The 22421-nt window shown below is 46.3% G+C and overlaps 1 protein-coding gene across 3 annotated transcripts in view; it reads left to right on the top strand.

Annotated features, from left to right (window-relative positions):
* QRICH2 (glutamine rich 2) overlaps window positions 1–22421 on the top strand; it is a 337577-nt gene that overhangs the window by 53625 nt on the left and 261531 nt on the right. For all 3 annotated transcript variants that reach the window (XM_029600439.1, XM_029600440.1, XM_029600441.1), the window contains exon 2: window positions 21054–21155. In XM_029600439.1, the coding sequence (XP_029456299.1) occupies window positions 21054–21155 (102 nt within the window). The remainder of the gene's footprint in view (window positions 1–21053; window positions 21156–22421) is intronic.

Consider the following 22421-nt stretch of genomic DNA (forward strand, 5'->3'; position numbering starts at 1 on the left):
TCCATCCAGTGGAGGGTCTCCCTAGGCATGCGCGCATGGGAGGCCTCACCCTTTAAAGGGGCCACGGCGGGAAAACTCAGCCCGGCCCCAGAAGATGACATTACAAGGGAGGGATATTTAAACCCCACTGCAGCCTACAGTCCTTTGCCTTTGCAACAGGTCGTCTCCTCGGAATGCTAGTTGCTGTTCCAGACGTCTTTGTTCCTGTTCCTGCGTTGATTCTGTTCCTGGTTCCGTTCCTGCTTCTCCAGTCCTTGTGTTCCTGATTCCGCTCCCGGTGATCCAGTTACTGCCTTCCTGTCCGTGCCTTCATTCCAGTCTCCAGCCGCCTTCTTGATCCTCAGTTCCTGTGATCCCGTCCTCGGCTTGATCTCCTGTTTTGACCTTGGCTTGTCTTCTCGTATCTGTTTGTCTGCTGCACGTCTCGACCCTTGGCCTGGTACTTCGATCTTGCCTGTTTGCATTCCGCTCCTTCGCTGCCAGCCCAGACCCGGACCTCCGACCCTGTCTTCATCCTTAGCTTCATCTTCTTCCTCGAGCACCTAAGTCCTGCCAGCCCTGGCACCCAAGGGCTCAACCTGCGGGGAACGAGGGCTGATATAGGTGAAGGTCCAGCCGGGTTGTCCTCACCAGCTCCACCTTCCGGAGATGAGACCCATTGAGGGCATCCCTCAGTGGTCACCACCACTCGCTCCGGAGCAAGGGTTCACAACCATAACACCTGGAGAACATTCCTTCACTCATCACAACACCCTCACTGGCAGACCTCTCTTCTCTTCAATACAACAGCCTTCATTTTGGGAACATCCTGCTCCACAATACACCACATCTCACTTTTGTTTGGTGTAGGCTCCCATCTCTCCTTTGTCATCATCTGTTCAACATGCCTGTGGTAGTATATAGAAAACTCTCTCAGACAGTAGAAGAGGACTGGAAGGCTCAACTGCATACTGTTCCCAGCATCCCCTGGGAGAGGAAACCAGAGGTCACAGCAAGTGAGCCAGGCTTCGAAATCCATAGCCCCAGCTTCCCGAGGCTCCACATCCTTTGCAGTAGAAGAGGACTGGAAACGCCTCAAACCTCTCAAACCTTTAAATGAAGATCAACATAATGGTGGTTGAAGAGGATTGGTAAGTATAGCTTTGGGAAATCCTAGGACTTAAAAAAGTTTGGAGAGATGTGAAATAGTGGGATATATACTTTAGGGTTTGTGTGTGTCTGAGAAAATAAGCAAGCCAGAGGGAGTTAATTTTAGTGTCTCTTTCCCTCCCACTCATCCCGATCTCAACCCTTGATTTTTAGGCAAGAGACAATTTCTCATTAAAAATCAATCAGGCTCTTATATAAATCATACTATTGTACCAGCCCTTATTGAGAGTTTAATCAACCCCTTGTAGGTCACTAGCAGATTAATTAGCGAATACACCTATAAATTTAAAGTGCTCTAATTCCAACTCCCTTAGCAGCCTAAACTTAAATAGGAACTCAACAAAATTAAGATGAAGGCAGCAGTCCAGTAGCAAGAGAAGGGCTTTCCAGTCTTTTCCATTGAGTGTCACATGTATGACTTTTTACCTGCCGGTGAGTGATCATTTGTGTGCATCTGGTGTAAAGAGCTTCTGGCTCTCAGAGAATGAGTCTCATATCTGCAGGCTAGAGTGGCAGACCTGGAGGAGTGGAGGCAGACAGAGAGGTACATTGATGAGACCTTCACGGACATAGTAGCGAAGTCCCAAATCCAGCCTGGCAGCCCCTGTGCTGCCTTGGATCAGAAAGGTCTCCCGGATGGAGAGCATCACCCTGATGTAGCAGGAAGTGATATTGTAGCAAGGACCTGCTCTCCCAGTGATGCATTGTCCTCTCGCACTGAGGAACGCCTCCCAAGGCTACTGCCCAGGAGGAAAGGGTTAGGCTGGCCATCATAGTTGGTGATTTGATTATAAGAAATGTAGATAGTTGGGTGCCTGGTGTGAATGTGGTGGACCTCATGCAGCACCTAGATAGAATTACAGACAGTGTTGGGGAAGAGCCAGCTGTCATGGTACACGTGGGCACCAACAACAAAGGAAAATGTGGGAGGGAGGTTCTGGAAACCAAATTTAGAGTTTTAGGTAGAAAACTGAAATCCAGAAACTCCAGGGTGGCATTCTCTGAAATGCTCCCTGTTCTATGTGCAGGTCCGCAGAGGCAGGCAGAGCTCAGGAGTCTCAATGCATGGATGAGATGATGGTGCAGGGAAGAGGGATTCAGTTTTGTAAAGAACTGGACAACCTTTTGGGGATGGGGAGACTTTTCCGAAAGGACAGGCTCCTCCTTAACCACAATGGAACCAGGCTACTGGCCATAACTTTTAAAAAGGAGATAGAGCAGCTTTTAAACTAGAGCAAGGGAGAAAGCCGTTCGGAGGAATGTATCTTTGAAGGATACTAATGAAACAGGACAGTCAGGGCATCCCAACAGAGAGGGTCCAATTAAAGCAAAAGTAGTTCATGTGCCTATAAGTAAAGAATCACCTGAGCTAAAGAATTCCAGCTTATCCCTATCAACTGAAAAACAGGTTGTTAATACGAACAAAAACCACACTTTAAATTGTCTGTATGCCAATGCCAGAAGTCTAAGAAGTAAGATGGGAGAGTGTATAGCAGTGAATGATGAGATAGACATAATTGGCATCTCAGAGACCTGGTGGAAGAGAATAACCAATTGGACAATGCTAAATTAGGGTACAAATTATATTGCAATAGTAGAGAGGATCAACTTGGTGAGGGTGTGGCACTTTATGTCCGGGAGGGCATAGAATTCAACAGGATAAAGAACATACAAGAGACTAAATGCTCTGTAGAATCTATGTGGGTAGAAATCCCATGTATATTGGGTAAGAGTATAGCGATAGGAGTATACTACCGTCCACCTGACCAAAATGATCAGACAGATGATGAAATGCTAAGAGAAATCAGGGAAGCTAACCAATTTGGCAGTGCAATAATAATAGGAGATTACCCCAATATTGACTGGGTAAATGTAACATCAGGACATGCTAGAGACATAAAGTTCCTGGATGGAATAAACGACTGCTTCATAGAGCAATTGGTTCTGGAATCAACAAGAAAGGGAGCTATTTTAGATTTAATTCTTAGTAGAAACAGTATTTAGCGAGAGAGGTAATGGTGGTAGGGCCACGTGGCAATAGTGATCATAACATGATCAAATTTGAACTAATGACTGGAAGGGGGACAATATGTAAATCTACAGCTGAAACACTAAATTTTCAAAAAGGAAACTTTGATAATATGAGAAAATTAGTTAGAAAAAAACTGAAAGGTGCAGCTGCAAAGGCTAAAAGTGTATTACAGGCATGGACATTGTTTAAAAATATAATCATAGAAGTGCAGTCCAGATGTATTCCATGCATTAAGAAAGGTGGAAAGAAGGCAAAATGACTACCAGCATGTTTAAAAGGTGAGGTGAAAGAGACTATTTTAGCCAAAAAAAATCCTTCAAAAATTGGAAGAAAAATCCATCTGAAGAAAATAGGAAAAAGCATAAGCATTGTCAAGTTAAGTTTAAAACATCAATAAGGCAGGCTAAGAAAGAATTTGAAATGAAGTTGGCCGTAGAGGCAAAAACTCATAACAAAAACATTTAAAAATATATCCAAAGCAAGAAACCTGTGAGGGAGCTGGTTGGACCATTAGATGACTGAGGGGTTAAAGGGGCTCTTAGGGAAGATATGGCCTTTGCAAAAAGACTAAATGTATTCTTTGCTTCTGTGTTTACTAATGAGGATGTTGGGGGTATTTCGATTCTGGAGATGGTTTTCCAGGGTAAGGAGTCAGATGAACTGAACCAAATCACTGTGAACCTGGAAGATGTAGCAGGCCATATTGACAAACTAAAGTGTACCAAATCACCTGGACCAGATGGTATGCACCCCAGGGTTCTGCAGGAACTCAAAAATGAAATTTCAGATCTATTAGTTAAAAGTTGTAACTTATTAAAATAATCCATTGTACCTGAAGACTGGAGGATGGCCAATGTAACCCCAATATTTAAAAAGGGCTCCAGGGGCGATCCGGGAAACTATAGACCAATGAGCCTGATCTCAGTGCCAGGAAAAATAGTGGAAAGTATTCTAAAGATCAAAAATCACAGAGTATATAAAAAGACATGGTTTAATGGATCAGTCAGCATGGATTTACAGAAGGGAAGTTTTGCCTCACAAATCTGCTTCATTTTTTTGAAGGGGTTAATAAACCTGTGGATAAAGGTGAACCAGTAGATGTAGTGTATTAGGATTTTCAGAAGGCATTTGATAAAGTCCCTCATGAGACTCTTCTATGAAAACTAAAAAGTCATGGGATAGGACTCAATGTGTTGCGCTGGTGGTGGACCCTTGGCCCGAGGTAAGGTTAACGCTACCCGTAGGGCAAGCCCCAGGGTCCCCACCATCGGGAGGCGGAACAGACCAGGAGACGGAGGCCGACTGGAGCTTCACCAATACCAGACTTCGATCCCCACAGGTTGAGCCCTTGGGTGCCAGGGCCGGCTGGTCTTAGGTGGGTTTTACGCCCAGTCGCAGATGGCTGCGACCACTGTTGCTCACCTCTTGTTATACAGTTTTGACCTCGTGGGGAAGACTGGCAGCCTCCGCCAGCCATTGATGTCCTGCCTGATGTCCCCAGGCCTCCCTGGACGCTCCGAACGCTGCCGACCGCCATCTTGTTTCCAGAGTCCCTTAGGCACGCAAGCGCACGGGCCAGTCTTAAACACGTCATGGCGGGAACCTCGGGGGCGTCTCCTCCGAATGACATCATTCCGTCCAAGACATTTAAGCCGGCTCGCCCTGCTTGCCTACGACTAGGCAAAGAGTTCACTCACTGCTGAATCTGCCTCGGCCTGAGAACCCTTCGCTCCAGTTCCTGCTTCCTTGGCATAGACGTCCCGGGTACCTGCTCCTCGGGGGCCCTCTCCTTGTCTCTGGCTATCCGCTCCTTGGAGGGCCTGACGCCTGGACTACTGCTTGCCCCGCTCCACGGGGATTCTCTGGAACCATCGCTACTCTTATTGTGAGTACTCCGCTCTGTGGATCTCTACCTTCTCTTCAGTGGACCTCATCGGTGTACCCCGAGCTGTGGGCCACTACCGTTGCTACTGAGGACCCTCTTTGGTGTACCCTGCTCTGCAGATCATTACCATCTCTATTGCAGACCCTTCTTGGTGTACCCCGCTCTGCGGATCATTACCATCTCTACTGTGGACCCTCCTTGCTGTACCCCACACTGTGGACCATTACCATCGCTACCGAGGATCTTATTGGTGTACCCCCGTCCTACAGGCTACTATCATCTCTACCAAGGTATCCCCATTCCATAACCCGTGGCTCCACGGGGTCTGTGAGACTTCACTCTTGCACTCCCCGCTCCACGGGTAGTGCTACTATATTTCTTAATAAAGACTCTAAACTTGTAGTGTCTGACATCAGCCGAGACCTCGCCTCCTGACGGTGAGGCTCACGGGGCTCCTCCCCATGGGCGGTACCATCGCTCACCTCGGCCCAGGGCCCACACACCCAATAATCCTAACAGCGGACCTCTGTCAGACGACTCCCAGTGGATGTTGTAGCAGGTAGTCAGGGACCACCAGAGGTATCGGAGGGATCGAGGCAGGTCTGGATGAGGCAGGGATCCAGAGGCCCGAGCGGCAAGGACGGGCCAGGAACGAGAAAAGGTGATGCCCGGGCAGCATAAGGCCGAAGCCTGACAAGGCCAAGTACAAGGAGATACCAGAGGCGAGGTCCGGAACAGGCTGGAGTCGGGGCAGGCGGCAGAGCTAGACGAGGTACAGCGAAGCAAACGTCAAGGCCAGTAATCAGTCCTGAGCATAGACCAATGAAGCAAGGGTCAAAGCCAGTAATCAGTCCTGAGCGTAGTTTCAACAAAGCAAGGGTCAAAGTCAGCAATCTGTCCTGAGTGTGGTCTAAACGTAGCAAGGGTCAAAGCCAGTAGTCAGTCCAGAACAAGAGCTAGGTAGGAACCAGGAACGGAGTCAGGAACAGGAACCAGGAACGAAGTCAGGAACAGGAACCAGGAACGAGGATGAGCACTGAAGCACATGACTAGTGTGGAGACCTGTTGCCAAGGCAAGGAATGAGTGGCGGGCCCTGCCTTAAGTAGCAGGACCCAATGACATCATCATCTGGGGCTGCAGGTTAGCTTCCTGCTGTGGCCCCTTTAAAGGCCGGCAAGGCACGCATGCGCGCACCTAGAGAGATGCAGGATGCTGGACGGCAATGTCTCCCCGCGGCACTCGTGGGGAGACCCCCGCCGGGAGCTGGAGAGGTCCTTAGAGGAGCCAGGAACACCCAAGGAGGCAACAGGGGTGCAGGAGCGCAGATGGCTACACACCGTCACGAGTGAGGATGGGCCAGGTCTGGGAGCCGGGCGCCGGAGGTGAGTAGGCCCAGTCGTGGGCTGCCGCGGGTGGAACACGCAACAGTACCCCCCCCCCCTTTATGCCACCCTCTTGGAGGCCTGGGTTTGCCCAGATGGGCACAATGAAATTGGAGGAGCCCTTATCCAACATGTTGCTAGCAGGCTCCCAGGAGTTCTCCTTGGGGACCGTAGCCTTCCCAGGAGAGAAGGTAGTCCCAACGGCAGCCTCTTCTTCATACATTGAGGACTTCACGGACTTGATAAGTGGTATCGGCTTCAGAAGCAACTTGGGAAGGTTCAGGAATCTTGCATGAAGGCCAAGAGAGTACCAGTGGTTTAAACAAGGAAACGTGAAATGAATTGTGCATTCCTAAGGTCGGTGGGAAACGGAGCTGGTATGTCACTGGTCCATTGTGTTGGGTGACCGGAAAGGGTCCAATGTACCTAGGAGCAAACTGTCGCGAAGGGAGCTTGAGCCGGATGTAGCAGGTGCTTAGCCAAACCTTCTGGCCCAGCTGGAATTCTTTAGCCAGTCGGCGACGAGCATCAGTGGACTTTTTAGCTCATGCAGCAGCCTGGCGCAGATGGAGGTTGGTCCGAGTCCAGAGGACGTCTGCCGTAGCCTGGGTGAGGGTACCGTGAGAGGAATCGGCAAAGGTAGCCGGGGTTGTCTGCCATAAACGAGCGAGAAGGGAGAGACTCCGGTGGCTACTGCAATGTGGGAGTTATGGAAGAATTCAGCCCATGGAAGCAACTCCGCCCAGTTGTCCTGTTGGTCATTGGAGTAGGCGCGGAGGAAACATTTGAGGGAGTGGTTTGTCCGTTCAGCTTGGTTGTTGGCTTGAGGGTGGTATACGTTAGTCAAGCTGATAGTGATCCCAAATTTCTTACATAGGGAGCGCCAGTAGCGGGCGACAAACTGAGGACCTCTATCAGAGGCGATGTCCATGGGCAGGCCGTGCAGATGAATGACATGTAGAAAGAAGAGGCATGCTAGCTCCAGGGCCGATGGTAGGGCAGGCAAAGGAACAAAATGAGCCATTTTGGAGAATCGGTCCACGATGACCCAGATGATCGTATTCCTCTTGGAAGCTGGAAGGTCCACCACAAAAAAGTGGGTCCAGGGCTCTTCGGGTGCTGGCAGTGGTTGGAATAGTCCCCAAGGTCGACCTACTGATGGCTTCTGTTGAGCGTATGTTGGACAGGAGTCCACATAGGCACGGGTATTGGAGGACATGGCGGGCCACCAGTAGTGTCGGAGGAGAGACAGAGTCTGGGCACGTCCCGGATGGCCAACTAACTTGGAGTCGTGCGCCCAGTGCAGGACCTTCTCTCAGAGACAGTGAGGCACTACAGTCTTCCTGGCTGGAACTGTCACGGTAGCAAACAGACAGATGCGAGCAGGACCTATGACGTGACATGGCTCATCTTGGGTGTCTTCAGGCTCGAAGGAGTGGGATAAGGCATCCGCTTGGAGGTTCTTCTCCGCGGGTTGGTAGCGAAGTTCAAAGTTGAATCAGGAAAATGATAATGCCCAGCGGGCCTGGCGAGCATTGAGACGCTGGGCATGTTGGAGATATTCGAGATTTTTATGATCCGTGAAGATCGTAAACTTGAACTGGGCGCCCTCCAACCAGGGACGCCACTCTTCGAGGGTGAGCTTGATAGCAAACAGTTCTCGATCCCTTATGCTGTAATTTTGCTTGGTGGGGGAGAACTTCTGAAAATAAAAGGAGCATGGGTGGAGGACTCCTTTGGTCGAGTGTTGGCTCAGAACCACCCCATCCCCTATGGCAGAGGTGTCCACTTCTATGTGAAGGGGCAGTTCAGATCCGGGTAGCGTAGACAAGGGCCTGAGAGGAAGGCATCCTTTAGGCTCTGGAAGGCAGCAAGGGCTTCAGGAGACCAATTTTTGGTGTCACTGCCTTTGCAGGTCATGGCTGTGAGGGGCACCACCAACAGGGAGTAATTTGCAATGAAATGGCGATAGTAGTTGGTAAATCCCAGGAACCTTTGGGATCCTGCTGGGATCCCTGCTGGGAACCTGCTGGGATCTATCGTGGGATCCATCCCTGCTGGGATCCATCGTGAACCCACGTTGGGAGACAATGTAGCCTAGGAAAGGCAAGCTCGACCTTTCAAAATGGCACTTATCGAGCTTGGCAAACAAGTGGTTCTCCCGTAGGTGCTGAAGCACCGTGTGGATGTCGGCACAGTGAGTGGTCAGATCTTTCGAAAACATAAGGATGTTGTCTAAGTACGCAACAACCTTGGTGTACAGAAGGTCATGGAAGATTTCATTTATCAATTGCTGGAATGCCGCAGGGGGTTACAAAGTCCAAATGGAGGAGTTGGAACAGGAGTGGAGGAGTAGTCTAGTGGTTAAAGCAGTGAGCTATGTACCAGGAGACCAGCGTTCAAGTCCTGCTGTCGCTCCTTGTGACCTTGGGCAAGTCACTTTACCCTCCATTGCCTCAGGTACAAACTTAGATTGTAAGCCCTCTGGGGATAGGGAAATACCTACAGTACCTGAATATAATCCACTTTGAAGTGCTGAAAAAGTGCAAAAAGCGGAATTTAAATCTAAAAAGATTATGAGGTATTCATAGTGTCGATCCTTGATATTGAACGCTGTCTTCAGGATGTATACAGACCAAGTTATAAGTGCCTTGCAGACCTAGCTTGGTGGAGATGGTGGCACCCTGAAGGTGGTCAAATAACTCTGTGATTAAGGGTAAAGGATATCTGTCCTTGCAGGTAATGGCATTTAAACCATGGTAATTGTTGCATGGTGTTAGCATTTCCAGCTGCCTGCAGCTGGCCCTGGCTCACCTTCGGCATCACGCCAGGACCGCGGTCAGAACCACAGCAGTGGGAAGACATCCCCGGGGAAGGCCCAGGACCACTCCGGGCTGAATGTGCCCTCTTGGGTAGGTCGGCCCTAGAGGTGCGCGTGCCGACCTCCTCTCTCCAACATCAGGCCATGCAGCTCTCTCCGGGCACCGGAAGGACGGCGCACGGCCACACCTCCTCCCTACTCTTAAAGGGCCCTGATCACTAATTTCCTTCAGCTGCCTAATTGACCTGGAGAGTATATAGGGAGGCTTCCTCTTCCTGTCCCTTGACTTGGCAACAAGTCTGCTCACTCTTGTGAGTCTTTTGGTTCCTCTTTGAGCCTTGCTCCTGCCTCTGTTCCTGATGGACCTCTGGTACTCGACTTTGGACTGGCAAGCGGCAGATCTCTGGCACTCGACTTTGGACTGGCAAGCGGCGAATCTCAGGTACTCGACTTTGGACCGGACCTCGACAGATCTTCCATTCAAGGGCCCACCTTGGGTAGAAATCCCATGTGTGTTGGGTAAGAGTATAGTGATAGGAGTATACTACCGTCCACCTGGACAAAATGGTCAGACAGATGATGAAATGCTAAGAGAAATCAGGGAAGCAAACCAATTTGGCAGTGCAATAATAATGGGAGATTTCAATTACCAAACAAACAAAGCAAAGGCTGCACTACAGAATAATCAAAAACACAAAGTGCAGGACATAGAACTTTTAGTCCTGATCAAGAGTAAGTTCCAATCAGTTCATGAAGAAATAAATTCAAATACATTTTTATTGCGGCAACTCCACTGCATCAGTTCAATAAAGCACACATTTTACAAGGTGCCCCAACACGGAACCGTGTTTCGCCAAAGGCTGCATCGGGGGGACCAACAGGAGTTCAGTCAAATCTTGGTGCAGTATTCAAAACAGGCACTCCCTGTTACTTTTTGAATACTGCACCAAGATTTGACTGAACTCCTGTTGGTCCCCCCGATGCAGCCTTTGGCGAAACACGGTTCCGTGTTGGGGCACCTTGTAAAATGTGTGCTTTATTGAACTGATGCAGTGGAGTTGCCGCAATAAAAATTTATTTGAATTTATTTCTTCATGAACTGATTGGAACTTACTCTTGATCAGGACTAAAAGTTCTATGTCCTGCACTTTGTGTTTTTGAGATTTCAATTACCCCAATATTGACTGGGTAAATGTAACATCAGTAACAACTTTACTAGAGACATAAAGTTCCTAGATGTAATAAATGATTGCTTCATGGAGCAATTGGTTCAGGAACCAACAAGAGAGGGAGCTATTTTAGATTTAATTCTTAGTGGAACGCAAGATTTGGTGAGAGAAGTAACGGTGGTGGGGCCACTTGGCAACAGTGATCATGACATGATCAAATTTAAACTAATAACTGGAAGGGGGACAATAAGTAAATCTGCAGCTCTAACACTAAATTTTAAAAATGGAAACTTTTATAAAATGAGAAAAATAGTTAGAAAAAAACTGAAAGGTGCAGCTGCAAAGGTTAAAAGTGTTCAACAGGCATGGACATTGTTTAAAAATACAATCCTAGAGGCGCAGTCCATATGTATTCTGCGCATTAAGAAAGGTGGAAGGAAGGAAAAACGATTACCGTCATGGTTAAAAGGTGAGGTGAAAGAGGCTATTTTAGCCAAAAAAACATTCTTCAAAAACTGGAAGAAGGATCCATCTGAAGAAAATAGGATAAAACATAAGCATTGTCAAGCTAAGTGTAAAACATTGATAAGACAGGCGAAGAGAGAATTTGAAATGAAATTGGCCATAGAGGCAAAAACTCATAATAAAAACTTTTTAAAATATATCCAAAGCAAGAAACCTGTGAGGGAGTCGGTTGGACCATTAGATGACAGAGGGGTTAAAGGGGCTCTTAGGGAAGATAAGGCCATTGCAGAAAGACTAAATGAATTCTTTGCCTCCGTGTTTACAAATGAGGATGTTGGGGAGATACCAGTTCCAGAGATGGTTTTCAGGGGTGATGAGTCAGACGAACTGAACGAAATCACTGTGAACCTTGAAGATGTAGTAGGCCAGATTGACAATCTAAAGAGTAGCAAATCACCTGGACCGGATGGTATGCATCCTAGGGTTCTGAAGGAACTCAAAAATGAAATTTCTGATCTATTAGTTAAAATTTGTAACCTATCATTAAAATCATCCATTGTACCTGAAGACTGGAGGGTGGCCAATGTAACCCCAATATTTAAAAAAGGCTCCAGGGGCGACCCAGGTAACTATAGACCAGTGAGCCTGACTTCAGTGCTGGGAAAAATAGTGGAAACTATTCTCAAGAACAAAATTGTAAAGCATATAGAAAGACATGATTTAATGGAACATAGTCAACATGGATTTACCCAAGGGAAGTCTTGCCTAACAAATCTGCTTCATTTTTTTGAAGGGGTTAATAAACATGTGGATAAAGGTGAACCGGTAGATGTAGTGTATTTGGATTTTCAGAAGGCGTTTGACAAAGTCCCTCATGAGAGGCTTCTACGAAAACTAAAAAGTCATGGGATAGGAGGCGATGTCCTTTCGTGGATTACAAGCTGGTTAAAAGACAGGAAACAGAGAGTAGGATTAAATGGTCAATTTTCTCAGTGGAAAAGGGTAAACAGTGGAGTGCCTCAGGGATCTGTACTTGGACCGGTGCTTTTCAATATATATATAAATGATCTGGAAAGGAATACGACGAGTGAGGTTATCAAATTTGCAGATGATACAAAATTATTCAGAGTAGTTAAATCACAAGTAGACTGTGATACATTGCAGGAGGACCTTGCAAGACTTGAAGATTGGGCATCCAAATGGCAGATGAAATTTAATGTGGACAAGTGCAAGGTGTTGCATATAGGGAAAAATAACCGTTGCTGTAGTTACACGATGTTAGGTTCCATATTAGGAGCTACCACCCAGGAAAAGGATCTAGGCATCATAGTGGATAATACTTTAAAATCGTCAGCTCAGTGTGCTGCAGCAGTCAAAAAAGCAAATAGAATGTTAGGAATTATTAGGAAGGGAATGGTTAATAGAACAGAAAATGTCATAATGCCTCTATATCGCTCCATGGTGAGACCATACCTTGAATACTGTGTACAATTCTGGTCGCCGCATCTCAAAAAAGATATAGTTGCGATGGAGAAGGTACAGAGAAGGGCAACCAAAATGATAAAGGGGATGGAACAGCTTTCCTATGAGGAAAGGCTTAAGAGATTAGGGCTGTTCAGCTTGGAGAAGAGACGGCTGAAGGGGGATATGATAGAGGTCTTTAAGATCATGAGAGGTCTTGAACGAGTAGATGTGACTCGGTTATTTTCACTTTCGAATAATAGAAGGACTAGGGGGCATTCCATGAAGTTAGCAAGTAGCACATTTAAGACTAATCAGAGAAAATTCTTTTTCACTCAACGCACAATAAAGCTCTGGAATTTGTTGCCAGAGGATGTGGTTAGTGCAGTTAGTGTAGCTGGGTTCAAAAAAGGTTTGGATAAGTTCTTGGAGAAGAAGTCCATTAACTGCTATTAATCAAGTTTACTTAGGGAATAGCCACTGCTATTAATTGCATCAGTAGCATGGGATCTTCTTAGTGTTTGGGTAATTGCCAGGGTCTTGTGGCCTGGTTTTGGCCTCTGTTGGAAACAGGATGCTGGGCTAGATGGACCCTTGGTCTGACCCAGCATGGCAATTTCTTATGTTCACCTAAGTCCCATCAGTCTGGGTCCCTACGGGCTCCTCCTGTGGGGGCCACGGGCTTCCAGTGGCAAAGATCCAATTCACCCTTGCTCCGTCTCCATGAACCTTCGACCTCCCAAAGGTCCACCTAAGTTCCAGCGGTCTGGGTCCCTACGGGCTCCTCCTGGGGGGACCGTGGACTTCCAGTGGCGAAGACTTGACCGCTTCCTGCTTGATCCAGCCTCGCCACCTGACAAAGGAACTCGAGGAGGCATCTCCTCAGGTAGTAAATCTCCAGTACAGATTTGCAAGTCCATGGTTCCGGCAGAGGCCTCTGCCCATCAGGCTATTCCAGGGATGGCCCAACAAATTATGGATCAACAAAAGACCCTGGACGCTCTTGTCTCCGCCGTGGAGAACTTGAACCAACGGTTTGATGCCTTCGGTCCCATGAATCCTACTTTGCCATCAATACCCTCAGCCGTACCTACAACCTCTGATGCCAGTCCAGTAATTCGCCTACCGGCTCCTTCACTTTTCACAGGCAAACCTCGCTCCTGTAGGGGCTTCATTAATCAGTGCAATCTGCACTTTCGCTTGCGTTACGAAACCACTTACATTCTCTCTCTTCTCGAGGGGAAAGCCCTAGAGTGGGCATCTCCCTTGTGGGAGCATGACGACCCTGTGCTATGTAACTTGAGAGATTTCTGGGAACTTTTCTGTATCAGTTTTGGTGATCCCACTCGGGAGGTATTCTCCGGAGCCAATCTCCTTCATTTACGCCAGGGCTCCCGTACTCTCGCTGAGTATGCAATAGAGTTCCGAACATTATCTTCAGAACTGGGTTGAGACCCCGACTGTTTAAGGACCATCTTTCTGGAGGGACTTAGCTCAAGAATTAAAGATGAACTCGCAGGTCGAAAATTACCAAGGTCTCTGAACTCCCTCATCGATCTGGCCGGATGCATTGACAGATGCCACCAAGAACGCTCTCGAGAGGTCCGGCTCTCTATAAAGACTACTAGTACCTTCAGACTCCCTTGATGCTTGCTGTCCCCCAAGAGCGAAACAGGGATCTCACGGGCACCAACCGAAGAGCCCATGCAACTGGGACGAGGTAAACTCTCCTCTCAGGAACATCATAAACATATACAAGATGGACTCTGTCTTTACTGTGGCGCCACCAGTCATCGTCTAGCACCCTGCCCGGTGTGTCTGGGAAACTCCCGGGCCTAGGATCTGAAGGAGGACTCTTCCTGGGCCTGATATCACCTACACCTCCACTAACTCTGCCAGTCGCGCTGATATCAGTGGGGCATGAATTCCATACCTTAGGCCTGGTGGACTTGGGAGCCAGGGGAAATTTCATCATGAAGAGCTTAGTGGACAACCAACGCCAGTAAATTAAGTGTCGGCTGTCAGACCCGCTGACAGCCACCGCTTCGCCAATAAGGAGGCCCTAGGGACGCGCTTATTAGCGCGGGCCCTAATTTAAATAAAGAATCGCATACCCAGGAGAGGTGCCTGGGCGCGCGTTGGGAGAGCGGGTGCTCGCCTTGGAGCGCCGGCTCTCCCGCGGACTTTATTGAATCGGCTCGAATGTTATGAATGTTTAGGCAGGGAATGGTAAATAAAACAGAAAATGTCATAATGCCTCTGTATGGCTCCATGTTGAGACCACACCTTGAGTACTGTGTACAATTCTGGATGCCGCATCTCAAAAAAGATATAGTTGCACTGGAGAAGGTACAAAGAAGGGTGACCAAAATGATAAAAGGGATGGAATAGCTCCTCTGTGAGGAAAGCTTAAAGAGGTTAGGGCTGTTCAGCTTGGAGAAGAGACAGCTAAGGTGGGATATGATAGAGGTCTTTAAGATCATGAGAGGTCTTGAACGAGTAGATGTGAATCGGTTATTTACACTTTCGAATAATAGAAGGACTAGGGGACATTCCATGAAGTTAGCAAGTAGCACATTTAAGACTAATTGGAGAAAATTATTTTTCACTCAAAGCACAAATAAGCTCTGGAATTTGTTGCCAGAGGATATGGTTAGTGCAGTTAGTGTAGCTGGGTTTAAAAATATTGGAGGAGAATTCCATTAACTGCTATTAATCAAGTTGACTTAGAGAATAGCCTCTGCTATAACTGGCATGAGTAACATGGGATCTAGCTAGTTTTTGGGTACTTGCCAGGAACTTGTAGCCTGGATTGGCCACTTGGAAACAGGATGCTGGGCTTGATGGACCCTTGGTCTGACCCAGTACCGCAATTTCTTATGTTCTTATATGTTAGCAATTCCAAGTCGAAAACAAGAAAATATTTTATTAGTCAGCAGGTAGTTAAATTGTAGAATCTGCTGCTGCAGGATGTTGTCACAGGAAGCAACATAGTAGGGTTCAAGAAGAGCCCGAGCGCTTTCCTAGAAGACGAGGGTATAACATTGTTTTAGTAGGGTATGCCTTCAAACCTCCCCTTCTGTCAATTTATGGACAAGGAGCTCACAGAGCAAGCTGGTGGGTTGCCCTATATTTCTCACAGTGCAATTAAATTATAGCATGTTTTCCCTTTTAAATAAAAAAAAAAAAATCACAGCTCAGAAGGAATGTCTGTTTCCCATTACAAGTTGCACTTTTAATGAGCTTGTGTCTTATGATCATCAGACTTATCACATTACCTGGCAGCGAGAGCAACAAAAAATAAAAAATAAAAACGGCATCACAACACACAAACAGACCCCACTAGCCTGCAAAACAATTATCAAGATAAGAGCCCTATATACTTATCATTCCCCCTTCCCTCCACAGGCACAAAATGAGAGAAACCTTTGGTACATCAGTTCCTAATTAAAAGATGCAAGGCTTAAGTGATGCAGAAATCCGTAACAGGCGTGGACATTGTTTAAAAATACAATCTTAGAAGTGTACTCCAGATGTATTCCACGCACTAAGAAAGGTGGAAGGAAAGGAAGGCAAAACGATTACTGGAATGGTTAAAAAGTGAGGTGAAAGAGGCTATTTTAGCCAAAAAACATCCTTCAAAAATTGGAAGGATCCATCTGAAGAAAATAGGAAAAAGTATAAGCAATTTTAAGTGTAAAACATTGATAAGACAGGCTAAGAGAGAATTTCAAATGAGATTGGCCATAGAGGCAAAAACTCCTAATAAAAACTTTAAAAAATATATTCGAAGCAAGAAACCTTTGAGGGAGTTGGTTGGACCATTAGATGACCAAGGAGTTAAAGGGGCTCTTAGGGAAGATAAGTCCATTTCAGAAGGACTAAGGGATTGATTTTAAAAGCAGCGTGCTCGTGGTTCCTGACGCACGCACATGGACGTGCCAATTTTATAACATGCGCGCGCCAGCATAAACATGTTATAAAAAATGTTATAAAACTTCGCGTGCCGCATGTGCAGGCGGCACGCGAAGGGGAGAAATTAAGGAGCGGACTGGGAGGGAACTTCCTTACCCCCTACCTAAACTTCTTCCTTCTTCCCCTCTCCTCTCCTCTCCTCCCCTCCCCTAAACCTAACCTAACTATCCCCAAATGTTTTAATGTAGCACATTCTGCTCCTCTGGAGCAGAAGTAATCTCTGTGCACCAGCTGGCTGCCGGCGTGCTTCCCCAGGTCAGTGTTGAATGGCACTGTCTCGCCCCTCCCTGCCCAGACCCCGCCCCCTGGCCTACTCCTTTGGAGAGGCCCGGCACTTCAACACTTAGTGGGTTTTACACGCATGGCCGGGCTGCATGCAGCATGTGCAAGGCCCAGCCATGTGCGTAAACCCTAAAATTAATGCACGTAGACCATTTAAAATTTACTTGTAAATGAATTCTTTGCTTCTCTGTTTACTAATGAGGATGTTGGAGAGATACCAGTTCTGGAGATGGTTTTCAAGGGTAAGGAGTGAGATGAACAGAACCAAATCACTCTGAACCTGGAAGATACAGTAGGCCAAACTGACAAACTAAAGACTAGCAAATCATCTGGACCAGATGGTATGCACCCCAGGGTTCTGAAGGAACTAAAAAAATGAAAATTCAGATCTATTAGTTAAAATTTGTAACCTGTCATTAAAATTATCCATTGTACTTGAAGACCGGAGGGTGGCCAATGTAACCCCAATATTTAAAAAGAGCTCCAGGGGTGATCCAGGAAACTATAGACCAGTGAACCTGACTTCCATGCCGGGAAAAATAGTGGAAACTATTCTAAAGATCAAAATCACAGAGCATATAGAAAAACATGGTTAATGGAACACAATCAGCATAGATTTACCCAAGGAAAGTCTTGCCTCACAAATCTGCTTCATTTTTTTGAAGAGATTAATAAACGTGAATAAAGTTGAACCAATAGATATAGGAGCAGATTTTTACACATATGCGTGGGCGTCCATGTGCACACACGGTTCCCAGCGGGTGCATATGGACACGCTGATTTTATAACATGCATGTGTCAACACGCACATGTTATAAAATCAGCTATCTGTGTACAAATGATTACCCGATTTTATATCTGCGCGTGCATATTTGTGTGGGTGCCGACCTACATGCACAAGGGGTGGTATTTTATTTAAAAAATGCACAGTGACGCAATTCAGCTATTCTCAGATCCCTCCCAATCCGCTCCAATTAAGGAAGAAACTTCCGTATCCCCCATCTCCCCTACCTACCTTTTCCCTCTCCTTCCTGACCCCTACGCCTCCAAATAACCAATATTTGTTTGGTTTTTTTTAACTTGCTCTCCTAAGCTGCTGGTGAGCACTTCTCCAGGACAGGGCCTAATGGCTGCTGTCCCGCCCTGCCCTGGGCTCTCCCCTTTTTAAAGGCCCTGCACTTCAGCGTGTACCGGGAAATATGCACGTGGCTGGGCCACTCTAAAAATGCACTAGACGCACGCGCAGCCTGGCCACGGACATATCTCCCGGGATTTGCGCATGCTGGCCTTCAAAAATTTACTTGATAGTGTATTTGGATTTTCAGAAGTCATTTGACAAAGTCCCTCATGAGAGGCTTCTAAAAAAAACTTAAAAGTCATGGGATAGGTGGCAATATCCTTTTGTGGATTACAAACTGTTAAAAGACAGGAAACAGAGAATAGGATTAAATGGTCAATTTTCTCAGTGGAAAAGGGTAAACAGTGGAGTGCCTCAGGGATCTGTACTTGGACCAGTGCTTTTCAATATATTTATAAATGATCTAGAAAGGAATACAATGAGTGAGCTAATTAAATTTGCAGATGATACAAAATTGTTCAGAGTAGTTAAATCACAAGCAGATTGTGATAAATTGCAGGAAGACCTTGTGAGGCTGGAAGATTGGGCATCCAAATGGCAGATGAAATGTAATGTGAACAAGTGTAAGGTGATGCATATAGGGAAAAATAAACCATGCTGTAGTTACACAATGTTAGGTTCCATATTAGGAGCTACCAACCAGGAGAAAGATCTAGGCTTCATAGTGGATAATACATTGAAATCATCGGCTCAGTGTGCTGCAGCAGTCAAAAAAGCAAACAGAATGTTAGGAATTATTAAGAAGGGAATGGAAAATAAAACAGAGGATGTCATAATGCCTCTGTATTGCTCCATGGTGAGATTGCACTTTGAGTACTGGGTACACTTTTCGTCACCACATCTCAAAAAAGATATAGTTGCAGTGGAGAAGGTACAGAGAAGGGCAACAAAAATGATAAAGGGGAAGGAACAGCTCCCCTATGAGGAAAGGCTAAAGAAGTTAGGGCTGTTCAGCTTGGAGAAGAGATGACTCGGGGAGGATATGATAGAGGTCTTTGAAATATTGAGAGGTCTAGAACGGATAATAGAAGGACTAGGAGGCACTCCATGAAGTTAGCAAGTAGCACATTTAAAACTAATCCAAGAAAATTCTTTTTCAGTCAACATACTATTAAATTCTGGAATTTGCTGCCAGAGGATGTGGTTAGTGCAGTTAGTGTAGCTGGGTTTAAAAAACATTTGGATAAGTTCTTGGAGGAGAAGTCCATTAACTGCTATTAATCAAGTTGACTTTGGAAATAGCCACTGCTACTACTGGCATCAGAAGCATGGGATCTACTTTGTGTTTGGGTACTTGCCAGGTACTTGTAGCCTGGATTGTCCACTGTTGGAAACAGGATGCTTGGCTTCATGGACCCTTGGTCTGACCCAGTATGGCAATTTTTTATGTTCTTATGTACCGGGCACAGTTGTCTTGCCTGGTCCTTCTTAAAGATCCGGACCCACAAGGAATCCTGGGTGAAGGGAGGAGCCCCTCACCAATGTTTAAGAACTCAAGACCGAGGGGGGTGCTGACGTCACCAAGGAGAATGGCTGCCTAACCCAAGAGCTCCTGCCCTAACCCATTTGTATCTATCATGAATCCCCACCATCTGAGCCATTCCTGGGATTAAAAGCACTGTGTTTTCTTACTAACATTCTTCCGATGGCTTCTAAAAGGAAGACAGCTGACCTTAAGTTTTCCTATACCAAAAATGCGATGAACCTTTCAGAGGAAAATGCCAAGGAACCTCACTGGAGCCGGGAGACCACGCGATGGAAAATGACCAGCCTGCAGGACTTGCCGAAATACTGACGCGGGACGAACTAAGGAGCTGGTTTATGGACATTTGATCTGATATGAAGCAACTTAAAATAGAGCTTTTAGCTTTGATGTCGGAGGTCAGAGAAGATTTGGCAGCCCTGGGATCTCGTGTTGATGAGGTGGACGTCTGCTTGAAGGGCCAAGAGTACTCTCTTAGGAACCTAGCAACACAACAAAAGTTAATGCGTGATGAGCAGGTACTGCTGGCCGAGAAAATGGAGGAGTTAGAAAGTCGCATGCGAAGATGTAATCTGAGGATCCATGGTATGCTGGAAGCGCCGGAATATACTGACTTTTCCAATCCCTGCTCAAGGAGGCCTCCAATGCCCCAGATCCAAAATTGGTGAGGCCGAATGCAATAAAAATAGAACATGCAGACAGGTCATTGGGTCCCAAGATAGCTAATAGGACCCCTGATATAGTTATCTGCCTGCACAATTACAGTATTAAAGAGCAGATAGTAGTGGCCACGAGGAAGCACACCGAGTGGGTGTGGGAAGGGCATAAGCTCGCCATCTTCAATAATTTGGCACCCACCATGCTGAGAAAACGATTCGAGCTAAAGGCAGTGACTACAGTGCTCCAAACAGCAAACATCTGTTATAGATAGACCTTTCCGTTTGGTCTATCTTTTGTGATGGACGGTGTTGCCTATAAAGTTAAGAACTCAAGACATAGAAAGTTTAGAGAGGCTCCGGAGAGCAGGCAGGAAGCCACTGGATGAGAAAACCTGCTGTGTTTTAGGTCTGTGTGTCTACCTGAAGTTAAGGTGAGCTGTATCATATGTTGATTTTGCTCTTCATTTTCCACTGTAAATAAACTGCACAAACGGGAAGCAGCCAGAGTATGCCTCCTTATTCTTTCTGGTTGTTTCCAAGCCGCTATCTCCAAGTTACCACAATGCCATCTCTGACTAGCACACAACAACTTGTGTACAGGGGGTACTGGAACAATTCATGAAGGGTTGGGTGTGGAAAATAATGTTTTGCCTGTTTTTAATGGAAGCCTGTGCCCTCTGGGTGTTGCAGTACCCCTAGTTCTAACACCTATACTTGTGTTACATCTTCGTCTTAGAACACCACCTCTCGTAGACTGATCCATTATTGTTCCTCATTCTGTACTGGTGGACAATACATTAATTCCTTTCCCTTTCTCTGTCCTGTAGTGTTCCGTGTTCTCATAGCCAAATTGTCGCTGGAGAAAACTGGATTAGTTTAGGCTATGATACCTTTTCATGGCCCAAAGTAAGTAGGAACCTAGCTGGCCTGGAGAATTCATGTGCTGAAACATCTTTGAGTTATTCCAATAAAAGGTATCATGACCTAAAACCATAACAGTCCTCTGAGATGTAAATTCTTGGTAATCATCTTTGCAATTATTGGTTATTCTGATGTTTCATTTATTGCCTTTATTTTTCATAATACCATGAGGCCTGTGTCAACAACTAGTTCAATATCTGCATTGATCACTTTTTTCTTTTCCTTTGCAGGCCATGGCCTTGATGCAGGATTTAGTTAACGAAATCAACATGTTGAAACAATTTCAAGAACTTAAGGAAAATGAATTTGTAAGGATGAAAGCACTCGTAACAGTAAGTTTGCCACCCTACCTTTCCTCATGGTGCAGAATTGCCCTTAAAGTGTCTTCTTTTACAGCAGCAGTGGAATGCAATTCTAAATGGTTTGAAATATCCCAAGATGCTTTACAGTTACAGTGGCAGAAATAGAAATAAGTTCTAATAGCCTGTTCTACTGGCTATTAGAACTTTGGGACACATTAGAGATCAATGGCTCCTTAAGTTTTTTTTCCTAACGGTGAGAGGAGAAGAATTCATTTTTTAAAGCCCTTAGTCTTTTTGGAGATCTTATAATAAAAATAACCCACTATCATTAGGGATGTGCAGCCCCAAAATGTTCAGTTAGGTTCATTTTTTCATTTCAGGATTTTTTTTTGTTTGTTTGTTTTTATTTAATATTTGGTTTGGTTTGGTTCATTTTCCAAACTGAAAACACATAACAAAACATTAAACAAAAAAATAAATCCCAAAACCAAAAAAAGAGAACTGTGTTATGGAGTCTCAGCTTAGTGGCTGAAAATGGGAAGTGGGGAGAACATCCGTCAAAGATTTTTCTAGCAGGGCAGGAACAGTGCAATGCAGCTGAACCTAGTTAAGGTCATGTTGTTTTTTTGGGGGTTTTTTCCATTTTTCTGCTCCTAGCTGCTCTTTCCCTTTTGACTTCCAGTTAGAGAGCAGCTCTTGAAGCACGGGCTAGGGATCTGCATTCGTTTTAAACAAAAGGCAACATCTGAACCATAAATGGCCTCTTTGGCACCCCCAGGCCTGAGAGATACTGCTGTTTAGGGCCTTCCTGGGCCCCTCTGATCCTCCCTCCCACCTCTAAAGAACATTGCGGGCCTCAGACCTACCTGGGCTGGGATAAGCTGAGCCCGGTCAGGGCTTCTCTGGGTCCCTCTGACCACCTCCTGCCCCCAAGAAAAATGCTAGGGCCAGTGTTTGGCCCTATAAGAAAGTGGTGCCGGTCAGCCCTCAGATCGTTGCCATTTTGATGTCACATGGCACTGGTCTGAGGGCTGCCAGTGTCAGTCTTGAAAGGATATGTGGTGGGCATTGCTGAGTGAGCATCGCTGCTGCCCCCTTTCTTCAGTGTTGACCCTATAGAAGAGGTAAATAGGGGCTGAGGAGGTCCCCCACCCCAGCACGTTTTTCGGGGGCAGGAGGGGGGGTGTTAGAGGTGCCTGGGGAGACCCCAGCTGGGCTCAGCCCAGCCACGTGGGCCTGGACCCTGCAGCATTTTTTTTTTTTTTTTGGGCAGTGGGAGGGGAATGGGACTTCCCA

The sequence above is a fragment of the Rhinatrema bivittatum genome, chromosome 4 (assembly GCF_901001135.1).
Source record: "Rhinatrema bivittatum chromosome 4, aRhiBiv1.1, whole genome shotgun sequence".
Lineage (NCBI taxonomy): Eukaryota > Metazoa > Chordata > Amphibia > Gymnophiona > Rhinatrematidae > Rhinatrema > Rhinatrema bivittatum.